The sequence below is a fragment of the Pleurodeles waltl genome, chromosome 7 (genome assembly GCF_031143425.1).
Source record: "Pleurodeles waltl isolate 20211129_DDA chromosome 7, aPleWal1.hap1.20221129, whole genome shotgun sequence".
NCBI classification, from domain to species: domain Eukaryota; kingdom Metazoa; phylum Chordata; class Amphibia; order Caudata; family Salamandridae; genus Pleurodeles; species Pleurodeles waltl.
Genome location: NC_090446.1, coordinates 1,527,390,319 through 1,527,415,392, shown reverse-complemented (window position 1 = coordinate 1,527,415,392; position 25,074 = coordinate 1,527,390,319). Strand labels below are relative to the sequence as shown.

At 47.7% G+C, this 25,074-nt stretch overlaps 1 protein-coding gene across 2 annotated transcripts in view; it reads left to right on the top strand.

Annotated features, from left to right (window-relative positions):
* Positions 1-25,074, top strand: part of GRIK5 (glutamate ionotropic receptor kainate type subunit 5) — a 994,397-nt gene that overhangs the window by 816,161 nt on the left and 153,162 nt on the right. For both annotated transcript variants that reach the window (XM_069201377.1, XM_069201378.1), the window contains one exon: positions 375-540. In XM_069201377.1, coding sequence (XP_069057478.1) covers positions 375-540 — 166 coding nt within the window. The remainder of the gene's footprint in view (positions 1-374; positions 541-25,074) is intronic.

The window sequence follows — 25,074 nt, the reverse complement described above, 5'->3', positions numbered from 1 at the left end:
TCCCTTCGAGGACATGTGAGCCCATCTCATTGGCTTCTTACCTCTGTCAGGACCTCTGAGCCCATCTCCTCGACTTCCTTCCTTCTGCCAAGATCCCTGAGCCCCCCTCCTTGACTTCTTCCCCTCAACCAGGACCTCTGAGCCCCTCTCCTTCATGTCTTACCCTCTACCAGGACCTCTGAGCCCCCCTCCTTCATGTCTTGCCCTCTGCCAGGATCTCGGAGCCCCTCTCATTCATGTCTTACCCTCTGCCAGGATCTCTGAGCCCCACTCCATGAGTTCGTCCCCTCTACCAGGACCTCTAAGCCCCTCTTCTTGACTTCTTCCTTCTTACCAGGACTTGTCTCTTACACCAGTCTTTGTTCTTCCTCTAGATTCCTCATGTGAAGGTAGGTCCAGAAGAAACGCCCAAGCTCCAGTACCTGCGCTTTGCATCCGTCAGCCTGTACCCCAGCAACGAAGACATCAGCCTGGCGGTGTCCCGCATCCTCAAGTCCTTCAACAACCCCTCCGTCAGCCTGATCTGTGCCAAAGCAGAGTGTAAGTCAAGGTCCAGTGGGGATCTTCTGCCTGGAAACTCTGCCTCTTTGGGGGTTGAATGATGCTGCGCATATTGCTGTTCACGCTGCTCTGTAGATCTGTAAACAACATGATATATAATCAATGCATCATGTACATCATCTATCTGTTGTAAGGAGAGTATTCAGTAGCTGGCCATGCATTAGAAGAAAGGGCTGCATCAACATGAGTGCTTGAGAGTTGCTATTTATTTATCATTTTAAGCTGCTTGTCCTGTATAGCTCTCAATGCAATGTGCAAGGTATACTGTATACCATTGGTCTTCAGACGTTTTAGTGCCACACCCCCTTGTAAAAAAAGTAATCAGAACCCCAGAATGACAAGCAAGTTTTTTCACAATAATTCTATAAAAATGGTAGCTCTTAACATGTTTAGTAGCTCACACAATGCAGTTGTGCTCTGTTATCCCATTTAAAATGGAAATAGATGATTGCCAACATCCCTCGAGTGCTCCTTTGTCTGAAATGGGGAGGGAGTTTGATGATTTTTTTGGGACCACTGTCCTCTTGACACCTACTCCCAGCCGCAACGTCAGTCACAAAAAATATAACGATGGAGCATTACAGATGGCTCACTGCCATTTCTCAATAAAATAAAAACAAAGTATACTTTTCAGCATGATGCTCCTCTTGACAAGGGTCTGGGGCCCCATGACCAATTCAGGACACCACATGGAGGCTCAGGCCCCCCTTCGTTTGAAGACCCGTGCTGATATGTACCTCCTCTAAGCAGTACACAGTATATGTGGTATATGCACTTTATTTTATAAATCCTTCTGTTTATAAACACTTCATCTTGTACACCGTTCTGTTATAAGCAGAGCAAGTCTGATGGACTATATTTCCATCTGCTGCAGCCATAGTCTGTTTTGCACCTGTCGGTGACAAGCAACGTCTAGGGTGTACCCACCTGCTCCAAACATAGCGCCTGATTTAGAATTTGGCGAACAGCTTACTCCGTCACAAACGTGACTTGACGGATATCACGTCTGCCATTTTATAAAATGGAAGCGTAAATCAGTGGACGGGCTATCTGTTATTTTTGTGATGGAATAACCACATCCACCAAACTCTAAATCAGGCTCATAGCCCACTGCATGTCCGTCTGTTACATAGTCCGCTGCATGTCCGTCTGTTACATAGCCCGCCGCATGTCCGTCTCTTACATAGCCCGCCGCATGTCCGTCTGTTACATAGTCCGCTGCATGTCCGTCTGTTACTTCCCCTCTGCATGTCCGTCTGTTACATAGCCCGCCGCATGTCTGTCTCTTACATAGTCCGCTGCATGTCCGTCTGTTACATAGTCCGCTGCATGTCCGTCTGTTACATAGTCCGCCGCATGTCCGTCTGTTACATAGCCCGCCGCATGTCCGTCTGTTACATAGCCCGCCGCATGTCCGTCTGTTACATAGTCCGCTGCATGGTCGTCTGTTACATAGCCCGCTGCATACCTGCCTGTTACATAGTCTGCTGCATACCCGTCTGTTCCAAACGTAGTCTGCTGCAAACAGTTATGTTCGAAACATAGTTTGCCTATACCCATCTGTTGCATACATAGTCCACTGTGTACCCGTCTGTTACAAACATGGGGCCTGATTTAAATCTTGGCAGATGGAACACTCTGTCACAAATGTGACGGATATTCTGTCCGCCGTATCATGACCTCCATAAGATATAATGGGGTTGTAATATGGTGGAAGGAATATCCGTCATGTTTATGACAGAGTATTTTCCTCCACCAAGATCTAAATCAGGCCCATAGTCTGCTGCATACCCATCTCTTGCAAGCATAGTCTGCTGCATACCCATCTCTTGCAAGCATAGTCTGCTGCATAACCATCTCTTGCAAGTATAGTCTGCTGCATACCCATCTCTTGCAAGCATAGCCTGCTGCATACCCATCTCTTGCAAGCATACTCTTGCAAGCATAGCCTGCTGCATACCCATCTATTGCAAACATAGCCTGCTGCATACCCATCTCTTGCAAGCATAGCCTGCTGCATACCCATCTCTTGCAAGCATAGCCTGCTGCGCACCCATCTCTTGCAAGCATAGCCTGCTGCACACCCATCTCTTGCAAGCATAGCCTGCTGCACACTCATCTCTTGCAAGCATAGTCGGCTGCACACCCATCTCTTGCAAGCATAGCCTGCTGCACACCCATCTCTTGCAAGCATAGCCTGCTGCACACCCATCTCTTGCAAGCATAGCCTGCTGCATACCCATCTCCTGCAAGCATACCCTGCTGCATACACATCTCTTGCAAGCATAGCCTGCTGCACACCCATCTCTTGCAAGCAAAGCCTGCTGCACACCCATCTCTTGCAAGCATAGCCTGCTGCATACCCATCGCTTGCAAGCATAGTCTGCTGCACACCCATCTCCTGCAAGCATAGTCTGCTGCATACCCATCTCTTGCAAGCATAGTCTGCTGCATACCCATCTCTTGCAAGCATATCCTGCTGCATACCCATTTCCTGCAAGCATAGCCTGCTGCATACCCATCTCCTGCAAGCATAGCTTGCTGCACACCCATCTCTTGCAAGCATAGCCTGCTGCATACCCATGTCTTGCAAGCATAGTCTGCTGCATTCCCATCTCTTGCAAGCATACTCTTGGAAGCATAGCCTGCTGCATACCCATCTCTTGCAAGCATAGCCTGCTGCATACCCATCTCTTGCAAGCATAGCCTGCTGCATACCCATCTCTTGCAAGCATAGTGTGCTGCATACCCATGTCTTGCAAGCATAGCCTGCTGCATACCCATCTCTTGCAAGCACAGCCTGCTGCATACCCATCTCTTGCAAGTATAGTCTGCTGCATACCCATCTCTTGCAAGCATAGCCTGCTGCATACCCATCTCTTGCAAGCATACTCTTGCAAGCATAGCCTGCTGCATACCCATCTATTGCAAGCATAGCTTGCTGCATACCCATGTCTTGCAAGCATAGCCTGCTGCATACCCATGTCTTGCAAGCATAGCCTGCTGCATACCCATCTCTTGCAAGCATAGTCTGCTGCATACCCATCTCTTGCAAGCATAGCCTGCTGCATACCCATCTATTGCAAGCATAGCCTGCTGCATACCCATCTCTTGCAAGCATAGCCTGCTGCATACCCATCTCTTGCAAGCATAGCCTGCTGCACACCCATCTCTTGCAAGCATAGCCTGCTGCACACTCATCTCTTGCAAGCATAGCCTGCTGCACACCCATCTTTTGCAAGCATAGCCTGCTGCACACCCATCTCTTGCAAGCATAGCCTGCTGCATACCCATCTCCTGCAAGCATAGCCTGCTGCATACACATCTCTTGCAAGCATAGCGTGCTGCATACACATCTCTTGCAAGCATAGCCTGCTGTATACCCATTGCTTGCAAGCATAGTCTGCTGTATACCCATTCCCTGCAAGCATAGCCTGCTGCATACCCATCTCCTGCAAGCATAGTCTGCTGCATACCCATCTCTTGTAAGCATAGTCTGCTGCATACCCATCTCTTGCAAGCATATCCTGCTGTACACCCATCTCCTGCAAGCATAGCCTGCTGCACACCCATCTCTTGCAAGCATAGCCTGCTGCATACCCATGTCTTGCAAGCATAGTCTGCTGCATACCCATCTCTTGCAAGCATACTCTTGCAAGCATAGCCTGCTGCATACCCATCTCTTGCAAGCATAGCCTGCTGCATACCCATCTCTTGCAAGCATAGCGTGCTGCATACCCATGTCTTGCAAGCATAGCCTGCTGCACACCCATCTCTTGCAAGCATAGCCTGCTGCATGCCCATGTCTTGCAAGCATAGCCTGCTGAACGCCCATCTCTTGCAAGCATAGCCTGCTGCACGCCCATGTCTTGCAAGCATAGTCTGCTGCACGCCCATCTCTTGCAAGCATAGCCTGCTGCACGCCCATGTCTTGCAAGCATAGCCTGCTGCACACCCATCTCTTGCAAGCATAGCCTGCTGCACACCCATCTTTTGCAAGCATAGCCTGCTGCACACCCATCTCTTGCAAGCATAGCCTGCTGCATACCCATCTCCTGCAAGCATAGCCTGCTGCATACACATCTCTTCCAAGCATAGCGTGCTGCATACCAATCTCTCGCAAGCATAGCCTGCTGCATACCCATCTCTTGCAAGCATAGCCTGCTGCATACCAATCTCTCGCAAGCATAGCCTGCTGCATACCCATCTCTTGCAAGCATAGCCTGCTGCATACCCATCTCTCGCAAGCATAGTCTGCTGCATACCCATCTCCTGCAAGCATAGCCTGCTGCATACCCATCTCTTGCAAGCATAGTCTGCTGCATACCCATCTCTTGCAAGCATATCCTGCTGCATACCCATTTCCTGCAAGCATAGCCTGCTGCATACCCATCTCCTGCAAGCATAGCCTGCTGCACACCCATCTCTTGCAAGCATAGCCTGCTGCATACCCATGTCTTGCAAGCATAGTCTGCTGCATTCCCATCTCTTGCAAGCATACTCTTGCAAGCATAGCCTGCTGCATACCCATCTCTTGCAAGCATAGCCTGCTGCATACCCATCTCTTGCAAGCATAGCGTGCTGCATACCCATGTCTTGCAAGCATAGCCTGCTGCACACCCATCTCTTGCAAGCATAGCCTGCTGCACGCCCATGTCTTGCAAGCATAGCCTGCTGAACGCTCATCTCTTGCAAGCATAGCCTGCTGCACGCCCATGTCTTGCAAGCATAGTCTGCTGCACGCCCCTCTCTTGCAAGCATAGCCTGCTGCACGCCCATCTCTTGCAAGCATAGCCTGCTGCACACCCATCTCTTGCAAGAATAGCCTGCTGCACACCCATCTCTTGCAAGCATAGCCTGCTGCACACCCATCTTTTGCAAGCATAGCCTGCTGCACACTCATCTCTTGCAAGCATAGCCTGCTGCATACCCATCTCCTGCAAGCATAGCCTGCTGCATACACATCTCTTCCAAGCATAGCGTGCTGCATACCAATCTCTCGCAAGCATAGCCTGCTGCATACCCATCTCTCGCAAGCATAGCCTGCTGCATACCCATCTCTCGCAAGCATAGTCTGCTGCATACCCATCTCCTGCAAGCATAGCCTGCTGCATACCCATCTCCTGCAAGCATAGCCTGCTGCATACCCATCTCTTGCAAGCATAGTCTGCTGCATACCCATCTCTTGCAAGCATAGCCTGCTGCATACCCATCTCCTGCAAGCATAGCCTGCTGCATACCCATCTCCTGCAAGCATAGCCTGCTGCACACCCATGTCTTGCAAGCATAGACTGCTGCATACCCATGTCTTGCAAGCATAGTCTGCTGCATACCCATCTCTTGCAAGCATACTCTTGCAAGCATAGCCTGCTGCATACCCATCTCTTGCAAGCATAGCCTGCTGCATACCCATCTCTTGCAAGTATAGCCTGCTGCATACCCATCTCTTGCAAGCATAGCGTGCTGCACACCCATCTCTTGCAAGCATAGCCTGCTGCACACCCATCTCTTGCAAGTATAGCCTGCTGCATACCCATCTCTTGCAAGCATAGCGTGCTGCATACCCATCTCTTGCAAGCATAGCCTGCTGCATACCCATCTCTTGCAAGCATAGCCTGCTGCATACCTGTCTGTTACAAGCTTTGTCTGCTACACACCTATCAGTTACAAACGTTGGACCTGATTCACAATGGTAAAGTTTGACCAAAAGTCTAACTTAGACTAAAAGTCTAACTTCACTGCTGGTAAAGTTTAACTTTTGGTCTAACTTTACCTGTGTGAATACCAAAAAGTAGTAAAGTTAGACTTTTGGTTTAACTTTACCTTTGTGAAATTGGCCCTTACACGTCAGGTCTAAATTTAGACTTCAGGTCTAAAGTTACACTTTTGGTCTAAATCCACTTTTGTGAATCAGGCCCTTAAGACTTTAGATCTAAGTTAGAATTTTGGTCTAAACTTAGACTTCATGTCTAAAGTCAGACGTTTGGTTTAAATATACCTTTGTGAATTGGGCCCTTTGACTTTGGATCTAAAGTTAGAATTTTGGTCTAAACTTAGACTTCATGTCTACAGTTAGACTTTTGATTTAAATATACCTTTGTGAATTGGGCCCTTTGACTTTAGGTCTAAAGTTAGACTTTTGGTCTAAAGTTTCGACTTCTGGTGTAAAGGTAGACTTCAGTTGTAAAGTTAGACTTCAGGTGTAGACTTACACTTCAGGTGTAAAGTTAGACTTTTGGTCTATATCTACCTTTGCGAATCTGCCCAGTGTGTGATATGCCACTCTGCAATAAGGCACACTTGGCGTTTATCTGTCTGCTGTGTCAGTAAAGTGCATATGGGCTATGAACAAAACCATGTCTGACCCAGCAAGGTATGTTTCCCACTCCTCTGATTTAATTGAGTTTTCTTTTACTTCCAAACCAGAAAATGATATAATACTGGACAGTGACATTAACGATACACATATGCTATGCAATGGTTCAGTAATGCCCAGGAAGCTACGTTCAGGCTCAGTAACACTCTTTGGGGCTAAGGTCAGGGTGACTGTTACCCCACACTTGTTTGCTACAGTTCAGTGGTGCCCCAGGAAGTCCCAGGCTTTTTATTGCAGTCGGCCAACCATACTGTTCTTTAATTTTCACTCCAAAAGTTCCCAAGTATGTTTCATCTGAATGCCTTAGATCCCAGAGGATGCAGAGGTCCCAGTTTTAAAAGTGCCAGCAGAGGTCTAGGCTGGCAGTGGGGTGGCTGGCTGGCTGGCGGAGTGCATTTCTTAGAGATACCTGGGTGGAGTCGTCTTTCACTGTGCCCGAGCTAGACAACCCTTCCTATTAAATCATGTACTCTGTGCACTGCCAATATCATAAAAGAGAGATTAAGGGCTCCTTCCGACAAGCCTGGCTGAGTAGCTAAAGTACACAGCCCGCTGCAGCCCAAACCAATTTCTGCAGGCTTGACAAAGAGAGAGCTATCACTGCACTTGATTAAAGTGCCTCCAGCCTCAGAATATGTTCAGCATCTGCAAAAAGAGGGAAAGTTTGATGATGTTATAGGCTAGCATACGTCCCGATCATTCACACAAAATTCATCATAATGCTAGGGCGGCTCTACTGTTACCTCGCATACATCATACTGCAGAGACTTTTTTTTATTTTTGTTTTATTTACTGCTGCAAGACGGTGGATGACCATCGTGAAGAGGTACATTAAGAAAATATAAAAAGTGCTCCAAAGCTGTTTTTTTTCAAAAGAGTGGCCTAACAGCAAATGCAGGCGCTAGGTGGGGGATGTAAAAATAAAAGTAAAGGGACGATTTAGATATTGGCGGACGGGTTACTCCATCACAACGGTGACAGATATCCTGTCTGCCGTATTGCGATCCTGTTATATCTTACGGAATTTAGATTTCAGTGGACGGGATATCTGTCACTGTTGTGACACAGTGACCCGTCCGCTGAGTTTCAAATCAGGCCCAAAGTCTAAACTGAGCGGAGGCAGAGGAAGAAACAGACATGCTGTGTGGTGCAACGAGGGAACAGCACGGAGAGCGTGAGAGATGGCGATTCAGTAGGAAAGCAGCCACGTGGGAGAGCACAAGAAAATTATTGCACTCGCGTGGAGTGTAAAAATAAAAATAAAAAATGTATTTCAAACAGTTCTGTGAATTAAAGCACTGGAGAGATACACGTCATCCAATCAAAAGGGTGGTAAAGAAGCCATGCTCCAGTGGAGAGACAAACAGAAGAAGGGGAAGGTAACCTATTGAGTGAGAAGCAAAGAAAAGAGAATGATGAAAAAGTCAACCAATGGTAAGCAATAGGCTGGCCCAAAGCGCATTGCAAGCGTTTGCATTTCCCACCTTGGATATTGGACCCAGCAAGACCTAAAATAAGGGAAATGGTAGTGTAAGGGTACAATTAATTCGCCCGAGTCGCTCGAGATATGGGCCGGGCTGGAAAAGCTTTTTCAGTAGGGTAGCACCAGGACCCTCGTTTCCAGAGGCATCTTCAGTGATGGGACTGGCACAATAGGATTTGGAGCAGTTGTGATTTTACAAACAGAGGATATTGAGGTCAGTTAAACTCTTCTCCAGAGGATCTGTGATAGATTAACATTGCTATGGCCAATTGGAATTGAATCATTTTGTCGTGATGATCTAGGGAAGTGAGCTCTTGTTATTACCACGAAGTCCCTTCGCTGCCCCCAGGCTGAGCTGACTTTGGTCTTCATCTAAGAGATACGCTTTCCTAAGGTTCATGCTGGTAAACCTTGGCATCTTTAATGATTGCAAGAGCACTTGGATCTCCAGTGATAGCCCTCATCCTTCCGCCGACCACTGCTGGGATCTCCCTGGTTGATTTTAGGACAGTAACTGATCATGCTTCGTGATGAAGTGTGGCTCCGCGCACTCCGCACGCCTCCTCGTGTCAGCCAATTTGGGTTCCATCAAGGGTAGCTGTTGAGTTATATCGGCTTCCATCTTTCTGAAAGCATTGGAGCTTATGACCAGCGAGAAGGGTTCAATGCTTGGGTCTGTGGTTTGGGTTACGTCATTGGTGTAAACAGTAAGGGCTTGAGAAAGAGCTCCAATGGAAGTGAACTGTATGCAGGTAAGCATGTGATTTTTTCAGGGTATGGTTTGGATCAACAGTTCCTGGGTTAGGTGGGTAACTTTTATGTTTGCTGAGCTTGTGCCTATGTTGTATTTACTCCCTGCATTCTGAACTCTCACCAAACTTAGTTACCATTAGAGTTCTGCTACTGTGTGTTCTTGGGTGGGGATCTGCATCAACAGGTCACCATGAGAGATATGATTCATGGGGTGTCCTCCTATGAGGTACACTTCTCAGTGGGCGGATAGATCATTGGAAGCCTTCACAATGGGATTCAGTTTGTTTCTACTTTGGACAGGGGGGGCTAATCAAGGAGGCCGGATGTAGGTTGCTGTATGGGCAGTCTCTTCTTATCATTTTAGCCGGTCCCAATTTCTTAGTCTCTGAGTGAAGATGGGTGAAACGTGTACTTATTACTTCCTCAGTCCTTGCCACCTCATCTTTTCTCTCTGTTTCCAGCCTCATTCTCCATCTCGGAGGCCTTTCTTGGTCAGAGAAGGTAGGTTGCATGAGGTTGGCCCTATCAGGGGTTGGTTCAGAGTCCCAATAGTCAGCTGCGTGTAACACTCTAGACGTCCTGGAAGAGATGGAGTGTGTCCTTTCACAGAGCCATAGCTGCAAAGGTTTGAGTTTGCTATGTGTGACATTTTCATGATTTCTGTGTAATTATGAGTGACATTTCAATGACTATGAGTGACACTTTCTCACAAGCAAAATAAAGCAATGAAGACGAGGGAAACATATAAAAATAGCAAATTACACCCATTTGAGCAGCACGAAACTTAAAGCTGCCAAGTTTTCAGATAGTGACATTTCTATAGCTTCAATGTACGTATGCGTGACATTCTACAACCAAATGTGTGACACTTCGAGTGACACTGTCTCAAGAATAACGCCAAGCAATGTAGTCCATGTAAACATAAATATATACATTAAAAATGCCCCTCTTGTGAGTAACGAGAAGCTCTAAAAATCCTTTGAAAATGATGCAAAACCCTAGAAATGGAAGGTCACTAACCTACTTGATAGTGCCAGAAAATCCCAAGCAAAAATATTTTGTGGGAAATTAAAAGTTAGTGTGGTGTGATGGTCAAGTTCCCAGTGGAGTGACATGTGCCGCTGTCTGTCAACCACAGAGCCACAGTCACTTGCCCGCCACACTACCGTGTGGTACTGGAAGGAGCCATGCCTTGGGGGAGCCTGTTTCCTCTGGCTGGGAACAAGTTGGAAGTGTTTGTTTGGGGTTCTGGCCTGACCTCAGGCTTGTTAGTTAGACCTTGAACTTTGAACCGGAAGCACACACATTTGCAGGAGAACGCCACTAGCAGCAGTGGGACGTGCTGCCTGCCCCCAGGTCAGGTAGCACAACGCCTGTCTGAGCTCAGACCAGCAGAGGCAGGTGGTGAGCGGAAGCAGCAGAACCGGAAGTGAGGAGCTTGGGGTAGTGACTTCCTGGGGAGTCTATTCCCTCTGCCCCAGAGGGAGGCTTTTCCCCTCCCTCCTGTGCCCCCTGGAAACCCTTCCTTTATTCCAAGGCTCCCAGGTCTGCAGGGCCTTGTGGCACTGGAACAACTGGGCCACACTGGCAGCTTCGAGGCACCTGCCCGTCTGTACCCCAGACCATGAACAGGGGGTCCCAGGAAATGAGGGGTATCAACAGCACCTGGCAGTGGCCACCCGCTTGCAAAGCACTGGTCACTTACGTGACAGTGGTCATAAACCAGGAGCCAGTGGAACTCGCCTGAACCAGTGGACGGTGAAAACCCGTAAAGCAAGGGGGTACCCAGAAAAATAAAATACCCCCACACCTTAACCCATATATAGAAATAAAGGTGCAAGTGAAGTGATTGATCCCAACTCTTCCTGTGAGGTGCCATGGGCATTGTATCCTTGGGGAACATTCACAGAAATGAGTGCAAACTTAGGAATCCTAGAGACAGATTTCAAGAATATGGCCACAAAGTACACATTTACCTGTACTGGCTCATTTCTCTCATTCATCATTTCCATCTTCTTTCCTTCCTTTCATGCTTCTTTCCTTCTTTCTTTCCATCTTCTTTCTTCCCTCCTCCTTCTTTCCTTCTTTCTTTCCATCTTGCTTCTTTCCTTTCATGCTTTTTTTGTTCATTCTTTCCACCTTTTTTCTTTCCTCTTATGCTTCTTTCCTTATTTGTTTCTATCTTCTTTTTTTCCTTTCATGCTTCTTTCCTTCTTTCTTTCCATCTTCTTTCTTTCATCTCATGCTTCTTTTCTGCTTTCTTTCCATCTTCTTTCTTTGCTCTCATGCTTCTTTCTTTCCATCGACTTTCTTCCCTCATGCTTCTTTCTTTCTTTCTTTCTTTCTTTCTATCTTCTTTCTTCTCTTTCACGCTGCTTTTCTTCTTTCTTTCCATCTTCTTTCTTTCCTTTCATGCTTCTTTCTATCTTCTTTCTTAACTTTCATGTTTCTTTCCTTATTTCTTTCCATTTTCTTTCTTTCCTTTCATGCTTCTTTCCTGCTTTCTTTCCATCTTCTTTCTTTTCTCTCATGTTTCTTTCCTTCTTTCTTTCCATCTTTTTTCTTCTCTTTCACACTGCTTTTCTTCTTTCTTTCCATCTTCCTTCTTTCCTTTCATCCGTCTTTCTATCATCTTTCTTCCCTTTCATGCTTCTTTCCTTCTTTCTTTCCATCTTCTTGCTTTCCTCTTATGCTTCTTTCCTTCTTTCTTTTCATGCTTCTTTCTGTCCGTCTTTCTTTCTTTTCATGCTTCTTTCCTTCTTTCTTTCCACCTTCTTTCTTTCCTCTTATGCTTCTTTTCTTCTTTGTTTTTACTTTCCTTCTTTCCTTTCTTGCTTCTTTCCCTCTTACTTTCCATCTCTTTTCGTTCCTTTCATGCTTTTTTCCTTCTTTCTTTCCATCTTCTTTCTTTTCTTTTATGCTTCTTGCCTTCTTTCTTTTCACCTCCTTTCTTTCCTCTTATGCTTCTTTCCTTCTTTGTTTCCCTCTCCCTTCTTTCCTTTCTTGCTTCTTTCTCTCTTTCCATCTCTTTTCGTTCCTTTCATGCTTCTTTCTTTCCATCTTCTTTCTTTTCTTTTATGCTTCATTCCTTCTTTCTTTCCATCTTCTTTTTTTTCTTTTATGCTTCATTCCTTCTTACTTTCCATCTTCTTTCTTTCTTTTCATGCTTCTTTCCTTCTTTCCATTGTCTTGCCTTTGTTTTTATGTAGATTTCATTCTTTGATCCCATCTTTCTTTCCTTCTGTCTATTATTCTTTCCTTCCATCTGACCATTTTCTAGCTTTCCATCCTTCTTCAAATCCTTTTATTCTTATCATGCTCATGTTGTTCCTTTACTCCTTCTTTACATCTCTTCTTTTTGTATTCGTTCCACTCGTTAATTCTTTCATCGCTTCCTTCCTTCAGTCTGCTTTCCTTCTCTCTCCTTTCATTTATCTTATTTATTTTGTTGTTTCTTCCTTTTCTTCTTTCCACCTGTCTTTCTTTTCTGCCCATTTCCTGCCTTTTTCTTCTTTTATATTTTTTTCCTTATTTTCGATGTCCTTTTTGTACTCTTTCCTTCATGCTTCATTTTCCTTTTTTCTTTCATTATTTACATTTTACGTTTTTCCTTTATCTTGTCTCACTTCATTTGCCGCTATCTTATGTTTCCTTTGCCTTTTTAATATTTTTTATTTCTCTCTGTCACCTGTCTCTGAGCCTGAGATAAAACAATTGAATCTGCTTCAGTAGCTCCCCCGCTTAAGCTGGGAGAGCAGGTGGTTCATTACACCCTTTCTTGTAAAGCCCATTAGTAGAAGTGGAACTACATTTAATCCAACTTTAGTGATGATTGGACACAAAACCCCATTGTAGTAACAAAACCCAGTGAGCTGCCTTAGACTCCCTGCGACCCATGCAGGGGCTGCTGTGCTCGCTTCTCTGGCACTCACCTAGAAATTGAGGGCCTTATTTACAAGCCCCTTGCACTGCGTAATTTTTTGTACACAATGGTGGCGCAAGCAGTGCACTAGATTGCTCCACATTTACAAACTGACGCATTGGGCCCGATGCGTCATTTTGTAAAACTCTACGTCACATTATAGCTGCGCCAGGTATAATGTATTCAGGGTAGGCATTCCTACGGGCAAAGCCACGCAGAACTGACACTGCGAAATTTACAACATTTCACTGCATCATTCTGCGACTTCACTACATCAGAATTTAACTGCCTACTCAGAGCAGGTGTAAAACTGACGCAGGGCTTTTCTCAATGGGGACCTCCTGGCATTGCTGGAGTAGCGTCATATTTTTTTTATGCTAGTCCAGCAATGCGTAGGTTTAGCGCCACAGATGCATCAGAATTTCTGGAGCATCTGTGAAAACATTGCCACAGATGCGTCAGAATTTCTGATGCATCTATGAAACCGGGCGCCACAGACCTCTGTATTGTAAATACAGTGCATCCATGGCATCATTATGGGGATCGAAGGGCAGTGCAATAAATCTGACGCATCAGAGCCGACGCATCAGATTCTTGTACATGAGAGCCTATGTGCTTCATATAGATGCCTGCATATACTTAAGGGGAGGACAGATGCCTGGAATCACAAGGCCTGGAAGGAAGACAAGCATTGGCACATACAAGCATAGGCAGTAACCACCATTCGGGTTTGTTTATACAGTGGTATGTTAGATAATGCTGTCTTCAATAGATGTCTGCTGGTCTGCATGGATCACACAAGTAGCTACAAGGCAATATAGCGCTGCACAATGGAAGGCAGGAGCTACAAAGTGAAGGCGCTGGATTGTAAGCGATGAAAGAGTTACTTGTGACCAGGAAGGTCATTGAAGGGCTAATTCTTGTTTTCTCTGTTAGCCTTCTAATGTATTTTCAGATTAAAAAAGGCATAAGAAATAAAAACATGCATCTACACTGCTCTGAGTGCCAGTAAAATTAGAAATATTGCTAGTGGTTTCAAGAACAGCCTGCGAGAGTTTGAAGCTGAGGCTCCTGTGATGTGATGGCAGGCACAGACAGCTCTATGGAAGCCGCAGATGATGTATGAAATCACGGCAACACACTGACAAACTTAGCGTTAATTTACACCAAACAGCGATCTTTGTTTTTACATTTTTATATCATTCTTTAGAAGACACAAAAGAGCAGATTGGCGCTGAGTGTGTCCATATGTTTGCCACTGATCCCTTGCCTAAATTATGCAATATTATGAATAGGAATGGCAAACATGCGCTCTAATATTGTCGTTTATGTAATTCCTTGGTTCTCGGTGAAACGTGCATTGGGTTCTTATTGTTTGGATGTACCTGCATGAACGGAAAATTAGCTTAAATAAAAAGAAAATGCATAATATATAATAAAATAAATGGTAGCAGCTTCTGGTAATGTGGCAGATGCCGCCTACACACAAGCATGCAGCAAGGCGTTTAAACAGCCTCAGACTAATGGTCCCAGCAGCACCACGTGCTAGGCGCTGCCCTCCCCGAGGAGCTATGTTCACAGTCGCAGCGCTGCAAGATCCTGTGCTCAGTAACAGCCCCGGAGGTAGTTCTCAGGCTTGTAAAGCAAACTGATGCCGTGTTCACACTCACACCTCCCACAGTGCTGTGTTTAGACTCAGTGTGTGGCACCGAGGTGTTGTGTTCACACTCACACTGCCCACGGTGCTGTGTTTAGACTCAGTGAGTGACACCGAGGTGTTGTGTTCACACTCACACTGCTCACGGTGCTGTGTTTAGAATCAGTGTGTGACACCGGGGTGTTGTGCTCACACTGCCCGCAGTGCTGTGTTCAGCATCAGTAACATCGTACAGTGCTGTGTTTAGACTCAGTGTGACACCGAGGTATTGTGTTCACACTCACATTGCCCACAGTGCTGTGTTTAGACTCAGTGTGACACCGAGGCGCTGTGTTCACCCTCAGCCCTGCCAACAGTGCTGTGTTTAGACTCAGTGTGACACCGAGGCGCTGTGTTCACCCTCAGCCCTGCCAACAGTGATGTGTTTAGACTCAGTGGGACACCAAGGTGTTGTGTTCACCCTCAGCCCTTCCCACAGTGCTGCGTTTAGACTCAGTGTGTGACACCAAGGTGCTGTGTTCACACTCACACTGCCCACAGTGCTGTGTTTAGACTCAGAGTGACACCGAGGTGTTGTGTTCACACTCAGACGCCTCACAGTGCTTTGTTTAGACTCAGTGTGACACCGAGGTGTTGTGTTCACACTCACACTCCCCACAGTGCTGTGTTTGGACTCAGGGTGACCTGAGGTGTCACACTCACACTGCCCATTGTGCTGTGTACAGCGTCAGTAACATCCTACGGCGCTGTGTTTCGACTCAGTGTTACACCAAGGTGTTGTGTTCACACTCAAATTGCCCACAGCACTGTGTTTGGATTCAGTGTGACACCGAGGTGTGTGTTCACACTCACACTGCCCGCAGGGCTGTGTTTAGACTCAGTGTGACACCGAGGTGTGTGTTCACACTCACACTGCCCGCAGTGCTGTGTTTAGACTCAGTGTGATACCGAGGTGTTGTGCTCACACTGCCCGCAGTGCTGTGTTCAGCATCAGTAACATCGTACAGTGCTGTGTTTAGACTCAGTGTTACACCAAGGTGTTGTGTTCACACTCACACTCCCCACGGTGTTGTGTTTAGTCTCAGCGTGACACCGAGGTATTGTGTTCACACTCACACTGCCCACGGTGCTGTGTTTAGACTCAGTGTGACACCGAGGCGCTGTGTTCACCCTCAGCACTGCCCGCCGTGCTGTGTTTAGACTCAGTGTAATACCGAGGCGCTGTGTTCACCCCCAGCACAGCCCGTTGTGCTGTGTTTAGACTCAGTGTGACACCCGAGGTGTTGTGTTCACACTTAGCACTCCCCACAGTGCTGTGTTTGGACTCAGGGTGACCTGAGGTGTCACACTCACACTGCCCATTGTGCTGTGTACAGCGTCAGTAACATCCTACGGCGCTGTGTTTAGACTCAGTGTGACACCAAGGTGTTGTGTTCACACTCACATTGCCCACAGCACTGTGTTTAGACTCAGTGTGACACCGAGGTGTTGTGTTCACACTCACACTGCTCACGGTGCTGTGTTTAGACTCAGTGTGACACCAAGGTGTTGTGTTCACATTAACACTGCCCACGGTGCTGTGTTTAGACTCAGTGTGACACTGAGGTGTTGTGTTCACACTCACACTGCACACGGTGCTGTGTTTAGACTCAGTGTGATACCGAGGTGTTGTGCTCACACTGCCCGCAGTGCTGTGTTTGGACTCAGTGTGACACCGAGGTGTGTGTTCACACTCATACTGCCCACAGTGCTGTGTTTAGACTCAGTGTGACACCTAGGTGTTGTGTTCACATTAACACTGCCCACGGTGCTGTGTTTAGACTCAGTGTGACACTGAGGTGTTGTGTTCACACTCACACTGCACACGGTGCTGTGTTTAGACTCAGTGTGACACCGAGGTGTGTGTTCACACTCACACTGCCCGCAGTGCTGTGTTGAGACTCAGTGTGACACCGAGGTGTGTGTTCACACTCACACTGCCCGCAGTGCTGTGTTTAGACTCAGTGTGATACCGAGGTGTTGTGCTCACACTGCCCGCAGTGCTGTGTTCAGCATCAGTAACATCGAACAGTGCTGTGTTTAGACTCAGTGTGACACCAAGGTGTTGTGTTCACACTCACACTCCCCACAGTGCTGTGTTTAGTCTCAGCGTGACACCGAGGTGTTGTGTGTTCACACTCACACTGCCCGCAGTGCTGTGTTTAGACTCAGTGTGATACTGAGGTGTTGTGCTCACACTGCCCGCAGTGCTGTGTTCAGCATCAGTAACATCGTACAGTGCTGTGTTTAGACTCAGTGTGACACCAAGGTGTTGTGTTCACACTCACACTGCCCACGGTGCTGTGTTTAGACTCAGTGTAATACCGAGGCGCTGTGTTCACCCCCAGCACAGCCCGTTGTGCTGTGTTTAGACTCAGTGTGACACCCGAGGTGTTGTGTTCACACTTAGCACTCCCCACAGTGCTGTGTTTGGACTCAGGGTGACCTGAGGTGTCACACTCACACTGCCCATTGTGCTGTGTACAGCGTCAGTAACATCCTACGGCGCTGTGTTTAGACTCAGTGTGACACCAAGGTGTTGTGTTCACACTCACATTGCCCACAGCACTGTGTTTGGACTCAGTGTGACACCGAGGTGTGTGTTCACACTCACACTGCCCACAGTGCTGTGTTTAGACTCAGTGTGACACCGAGGTGTTGTGTTCACACTCACACTGCTCACGGTGCTGTGTTTAGACTCAGTGTGACACCAAGGTGTTGTGTTCACATTAACACTGCCCACGGTGCTGTGTTTAGACTCAGTGTGACACTGAGGGGTTGTGTTCACACTCACACTGCACACGGTGCTGTGTTTGGACTCAGTGTGACACCGAGGTGTGTGTTCACACTCATACTGCCCACAGTGCTGTGTTTAGACTCAGTGTGACACCAAGGTGTTGTTTTCACATTAACACTGCCCACGGTGCTGTGTTTAGACTCAGTGTGACACTGAGGTGTTGTGTTCACACTCACACTGCACACGGTGCTGTGTTTAGACTCAGTGTGACACCGAGGTGTTGTGTTCACACTCACACTGCCCATGGTGCTGTGTTTAGACTCAGTGTGACATCGAGCTGTTGTGTTCACACTCATATTGCCCACAGTGCTGTGTTTGGACTCAGTTGGACACCGAGTGTAGGAAAGTACCATCTTGCCTGGCATGTTATCCCAATTTTTACTTCTGTGTCAGTTTGTTTTTGCCTGTCTCACTGGGATCCTGCTAGCCAGGACCCCAGTGCTCATAGTTGTGGCCTGAATGTGTTCCCTGCATGGTGCCTAACTGTGTCACTGAGGCTCTGCTAACCAGAACCTCAGTGCTTATGCTCTCTCTGGATTTAAAATTGTCACTGCAGGCTAGTGACCATTTTTACCAATTCTGATTGGCACACTGGAACACCCTTATAATTACCTAGTATATGGTACTTAGGTACCCAGGGTATTGGGGTTCCAGGAGATCCCTATGGGCTGCAGCATTTCTTTGGCCACCCATAGGGAGGTCAGACAGTTCTTACACAGGCCTGCCACTGCAGCCTGAGTGAAATAACGTCCATGTTATTTCACAGCCATTTTACACTGCACTTAAGTAACTTATAAGTCACCACTATGTCTAACCCTCACTTGGTGAAGGTAGGTGCAAAGTTACTAACTGTGAGAGCACCCTGGCACTGGCCAAGGTGCCCCCACATAGTTCAGGGCAATTTCCCCTGCTCTGGCGCAAAATTGGACAAAGGAAAGGGGAGTGACCACTCCCCTGTCCATCACCACCCCAGGGGTGGTGCCCAGAGCTCCTCCAGTGTGTCCCAGGCCTCTGCCATCTTGAATGCAGAGGTCTGAGGACACAATGGAGGCATCCGAGTGGCCAGTGCCAGCAGGTGACGTCAGAGACCCCTCCTGATAGGTGCTTACCTGACTAGGTGGCCAATGCTCCTCTGAGGGCTATTTAGGGTCTCTCCTGTGGGCTTTTCTTCAGATAACGACTTGCAAGAATTTACCAGAGTTCCTCTGCATCTCTCTCTTTGACTTCTGCCAAGGATCGACCGCTGACTGCTCCAGGACGCCTGCAAAACTGCAACAAAGTTGCAAGACGACTAACAGCAACATTGTAGCGCCTAATCTTGCCGGCTTTCTCGACTGTTTCCTGGTGGTGTATGCTCTGGGGGCTGTCTGCCTTCACCCTGCACTGGAAGCCAAGAAGAAATCTCCCGTGGGTCGACGGAATCTTCCCCCTGCTAACGCAGGCACCAAACTTCTGCTTCACCGGTCCTCTGGGTCTCCTCTCATCTTGACGAGCGTGGTCCCTGGTACACAGGAGCTGGATCCAAGTGACCCGACAGTCCAGTGGTCCATCTGTCCAAATTTGTTGGAGGTAAGTCCTTGCCTCCCCACGTCAGACAGTAATCATGTTTACTGCGTGAACTGCAGCTGCTAGGGCTTCTGTGCACTTTTGCAAGGAATCCTTCATGCACAGGACAGCTTAGGTCCACCGAAATCCGTCCTGCATTGCTCAACTCGCTGAGTTGACCACCGGCTTCGTGGGACCCTCCTTTGTAGTGTTGAGATGACTGCTGTGCTCAGTTTTCTTGAACCCATGTTTAAGTGCTTCTGCGGGCGCTGCCTGCTTCTGCGTGGGCTCTCTGTATTGCTGAGTGCCCCCTCTGTCTCCTCCTCCGAGGGGCGACCTCCTGGTCCTTCCTGGGCCCGGGCAGCACCCATTTTCTTTAACCAAGACCTTTGCAGCTAGCAAGGCTTGTTTGCGATATTTCTGCATGGAAACAACTCTGCATCCTCCAGCATGCCGTGGGACATCTTCTGTGCAGAGGAGAAGTTGCTGGCATCTTCTGTTGTTGCAGAATCTTCAGCTTCTTCCACCCAGAGGCAGCCATTTTGCACCTTCATCCGGGGGTTTAGTGGGCTCCTGCCCCCCCTGGACACTTGCGTGACTCTTGGACTTGGTCCCCTTCCTTTGCAGGTCCTCAAGTCCAGGAATCCGTCTTCAATGCTTTGCAGTCTATTGTGGTCTTTGCAGAATCTCCTATCACGACTTTAGTGTGTTCCTGGGGAAGTAGGGTAACTTTACTCCTACTTTTCTGGGTCTTGGGGTGGGGAACCTTGGACACCCTTAGTGTTTTCTTACACTCCCAGCGACCCTCTACACACTACACTAGGCCTGGGGTCCCTAAGTGGTTTGCATTCCACTTTCTTAGTATATGGTTTGTGTTGCTCCTAGGCCTATTGCATCCTATTGTATTCTACAGTGTTTGCACTACTTTTCTAACTGTCTACACACTTGAATTTGGTTTGTGTGTATATTTTGTGTATTTTACTTACCTCCTAAGGGAGTATATCCTCTGAGATATTTTTGGCACATTGTCACTAAAATAAAGTACCTTTATTTTTAGTAACTCTGAGTATTGTGATTCTTAGAATATAGTGCTATATGATATAAGTGGTATAGTAGAAGCTTTGCATGTCTCCTAGATCAGCCTAAGCTGCTAGAACACTACTAATCTACTACTAAGGGATAACTGGACCTGGCACAAGGTGTAAGTACCATCAGGTACCCACTATAAGCCAGGCCAGCCTCCTACACCGAGGTGTGTGTTCACACTCACACTGCCTGTGGTGCTGTGTTTAGACTCAGTGTGACCCTGAGGTGTTGTTTTCACACTCACACTGCTCACGGTGCTGTGTTTAGACTCAGTGTGATACCGAGGTGTTGTGCTCACACTGCCCGCAGTGCTGTGTTCAGCATCAGTAACATCGAACAGTGCTGTGTTTAGAGTCAGTGTGACACCGAGGTGTTGTGTTCACACTCACTCTGCCCACGGTGCTGTGTTTAGACTCAGTGTAATACCGAGGCGCTGTGTTCACCCCCAGCACAGCCCGTTGTGCTGTGTTTAGACTCAGTGTGACACCCGAGGTGTTGTGTTCACACTTAGCACTCCCCACAGTGCTGTGTTTGGACTCAGGGTGACCTGAGGTGTCACACTCACACTGCCCATTGTGCTGTGTACAGCGTCAGTAACATCCTACGGCGCTGTGTTTAGACTCAGTGTGACACCAAGGTGTTGTGTTCACACTCACATTGCCCACAGCACTGTGTTTGGACTCAGTGTGACACTGAGGTGTGTGTTCACACTCACACTGCCCACAGTGCTGTGTTTAGACTCAGTGTGACACAGAGGTGTTGTGTTCACACTCACACTGCTCACGGTGCTGTGTTTAGACTCAGTGTGACACCAAGGTGTTGTGTTCACATTAACACTGCCCACGGTGCTGTGTTTAGACTCAGTGTGACACTGAGGGGTTGTGTTCACACTCACACTGCACACGGTGCTGTGTTTGGACTCAGTGTGACACCGAGGTGTGTGTTCACACTCATACTGCCCACAGTGCTGTGTTTAGACTCAGTGTGACACCAAGGTGTTGTTTTCACATTAACACTGCCCACGGTGCTGTGTTTAGACTCAGTGTGACACTGAGGTGTTGTGTTCACACTCACACTGCACACGGTGCTGTGTTTAGACTCAGTGTGACACCGAGGTGTTGTGTTCACACTCACACTGCCCATGGTGCTGTGTTTAGACTCAGTGTGACATCGAGCTGTTGTGTTCACACTCATATTGCCCACAGTGCTGTGTTTGGACTCAGTTGGACACCGAGTGTAGGAAAGTACCATCTTGCCTGGCATGTTATCGCAATTTTTACTTCTGTGTCAGTTTGTTTTTGCCTGTCTCACTGGGATCCTGCTAGCCAGGACCCCAGTGCTCATAGTTGTGGCCTGAATGTGTTCCCTGCATGGTGCCTAACTGTGTCACTGAGGCTCTGCTAACCAGAACCTCAGTGCTTATGCTCTCTCTGGATTTAAAATTGTCACTGCAGGCTAGTGACCATTTTTACCAATTCTGATTGGCACACTGGAACACCCTTATAATTACCTAGTATATGGTACTTAGGTACCCAGGGTATTGGGGTTCCAGGAGATCCCTATGGGCTGCAGCATTTCTTTGGCCACCCATAGGGAGGTCAGACAGTTCTTACACAGGCCTGCCACTGCAGCCTGAGTGAAATAACGTCCATGTTATTTCACAGCCATTTTACACTGCACTTAAGTAACTTATAAGTCACCTATATGTCTAACCCTCACTTGGTGAAGGTAGGTGCAAAGTTACTAAGTGTGAGAGCACCCTGGCACTGGCCAAGGTGCCCCCACATAGTTCAGGGCAATTTCCCCTGCTCTGGCGCAAAATTGGACAAAGGAAAGGGGAGTGACCACTCCCCTGTCCATCACCACCCCAGGGGTGGTGCCCAGAGCTCCTCCAGTGTGTCCCAGGCCTCTGCCATCTTGAATGCAGAGGTGTGAGGACACAATGGAGGCATCCGAGTGGCCAGTGCCAGCAGGTGACGTCAGAGACCCCTCCTGATAGGTGCTTACCTGACTAGGTGGCCAATGCTCCTCTGAGGGCTATTTAGGGTCTCTCCTGTGGGCTTTTCTTCAGATAACGACTTGCAAGAATTTACCAGAGTTCCTCTGCATCTCTCTCTTTGACTTCTGCCAAGTATCGACCGCTGACTGCTCCAGGACGCCTGCAAAACTGCAACAAAGTTGCAAGACGACTAACAGCAACATTGTAGCGTCTAATCTTGCCGGCTTTCTCGACTGTTTCCTGGTGGTGTATGCTCTGGGGGCTGTCTGCCTTCACCCTGCACTGGAAGCCAAGAAGAAATCTCCCGTGGGTCGACGGAATCTTCCCCCTGCTAACGCAGGCACCAAACTTCTGCTTCACCGGTCCTCTGGGTCTCCTCTCATCTTGACGAGCGTGGTCCCTGGTACACAGGAGCTGGATCCAAGTGACCCGACAGTCCAGTGGTCCATCTGTCCAAATTTGTTGGAGGTAAGTCCTTGCCTCCCCACGTCAGACAGTAATCATGTTTACTGCGTGAACTGCAGCTGCTAGGGCTTCTGTGCACTTTTGCAAGGAATCCTTCATGCACAGGACAGCTTAGGTCCACCGAAATCCGTCCTGCATTGCTCAACTCGCTGAGTTGACCACCGGCTTCGTGGGACCCTCCTTTGTAGTGTTGAGATGACTGCTGTGCTCAGTTTTCTTGAACCCATGTTTAAGTGCTTCTGCGGGCGCTGCCTGCTTCTGCGTGGGCTCTCTGTATTGCTGAGTGCCCCCTCTGTCTCCTCCTCCGAGGGGCGACCTCCTGGTCCTTCCTGGGCCCGGGCAGCACCCATTTTCTTTAACCAAGACCTTTGCAGCTAGCAAGGCTTGTTTGCGATCTTTCTGCATGGAAACAACTCTGCATCCTCCAGCATGCCGTGGGACATCTTCTGTGCAGAGGAGAAGTTGCTGGCATCTTCTGTTGTTGCAGAATCTTCAGCTTCTTCCACCCAGAGGCAGCCATTTTGCACCTTCATCCGGGGGTTTAGTGGGCTCCTGCCCCCCCTGGACACTTGCGTGACTCTTGGACTTGGTCCCCTTCCTTTGCAGGTCCTCAAGTCCAGGAATCCGTCTTCAGTGCTTTGCAGTCTATTGTGGTCTTTGCAGAATCTCCTATCACGACTTTAGTGTGTTCCTGGGGAAGTAGGGTAACTTTACTCCTACTTTTCTGGGTCTTGGGGTGGGGAACCTTGGACACCCTTAGTGTTTTCTTACACTCCCAGCGACCCTCTACACACTACACTAGGCCTGGGGTCCCTAAGTGGTTTGCATTCCACTTTCTTAGTATATGGTTTGTGTTGCTCCTAGGCCTATTGCATCCTATTGTATTCTACAGTGTTTGCACTACTTTTCTAACTGTCTACACACTTGAATTTGGTTTGTGTGTATATTTTGTGTATTTTACTTACCTCCTAAGGGAGTATATCCTCTGAGATATTTTTGGCACATTGTCACTAAAATAAAGTACCTTTATTTTTAGTAACTCTGAGTATTGTGATTCTTAGAATATAGTGCTATATGATATAAGTGGTATAGTAGAAGCTTTGCATGTCTCCTAGATCAGCCTAAGCTGCTAGAACACTACTAATCTACTACTAAGGGATAACTGGACCTGGCACAAGGTGTAAGTACCATCAGGTACCCACTATAAGCCAGGCCAGCCTCCTACACCGAGGTGTGTGTTCACACTCACACTGCCTGTGGTGCTGTGTTTAGACTCAGTGTGACCCTGAGGTGTTGTTTTCACACTCACACTGCTCACGGTGCTGTGTTTAGACTCAGTGTGATACCGAGGTGTTGTGCTCACACTGCCCGCAGTGCTGTGTTCAGCATCAGTAACATCGAACAGTGCTGTGTTTAGAGTCAGTGTGACACCGAGGTGTTGTGTTCACACTCACACTGCCCGCAGTGCTGTGTTTAGACTCAGTGTGACACTGAGGTGTTGTGTTCACACACATACTGCCCACAGTGCTGTGTTTAGACTCAGTGTGACACTGAGGTGTTGTGTTCACACTCACACTGCCCGCAGTGTTGTATTCAGCGTCAGTGACATCATTCAGTGTCATGTAAAGTCTCACTAATGCGCCATGGTGTTATATACAGTGTCAGTATCTCACTGCAGTTTATACACTCTCAGTAACACATTGCACTGCTATGTACAGTGTCAGCATCACACTGCGGTTCTATGTACAGTCTCAGTAACTCACTGCAGTGATATGTAGAATCTGAGTAACGCACTGTGGAGTTATGTACAGTGTCAGTATCACACTGTGGTGTTATGTACAGTGTCAGTATCAGACTGTGGTTCTATGTATCACACTGCAGTTCTGTGTACAGTGTCAGTATCACACTGTGGTGCTATGTATCACACTGCAGTGCTATGTACAGTGTCAGCATCACACTGCGGTTCTATGTACAGTCTCAATAACTCACTGCGGTGGTATGTAGAATCTGAGTAACGCACTGTGATGTTATGTACAGTGTCAGTATCATACTGTGGTGTTATGTGCATTGTCAGTATCACAATGCAGTGCTATGTACACTCTCAGTAACATACTGCAGTGCCATGTACAGTGTCAGCATCACACTGCGGTTCTATGTTCAGTCTCAGTAACTCAGTGGGGTGGTATGTAGACTCTGAGTAACACACTGTGGTGTTATGTACACTGTCAGTATCACACTGTGGTGCACTGTATCACACTGCATTGCTGTGTACAGTGTCAGTATCACACTGTGGTGCTATGTATCACACTGCAGTGCTATGTACAGTGTCAGCATCACACTGCAGGTCTATGTACAGTCTCAGTAACACACTGCGGTGGTTTGTGGAATCCG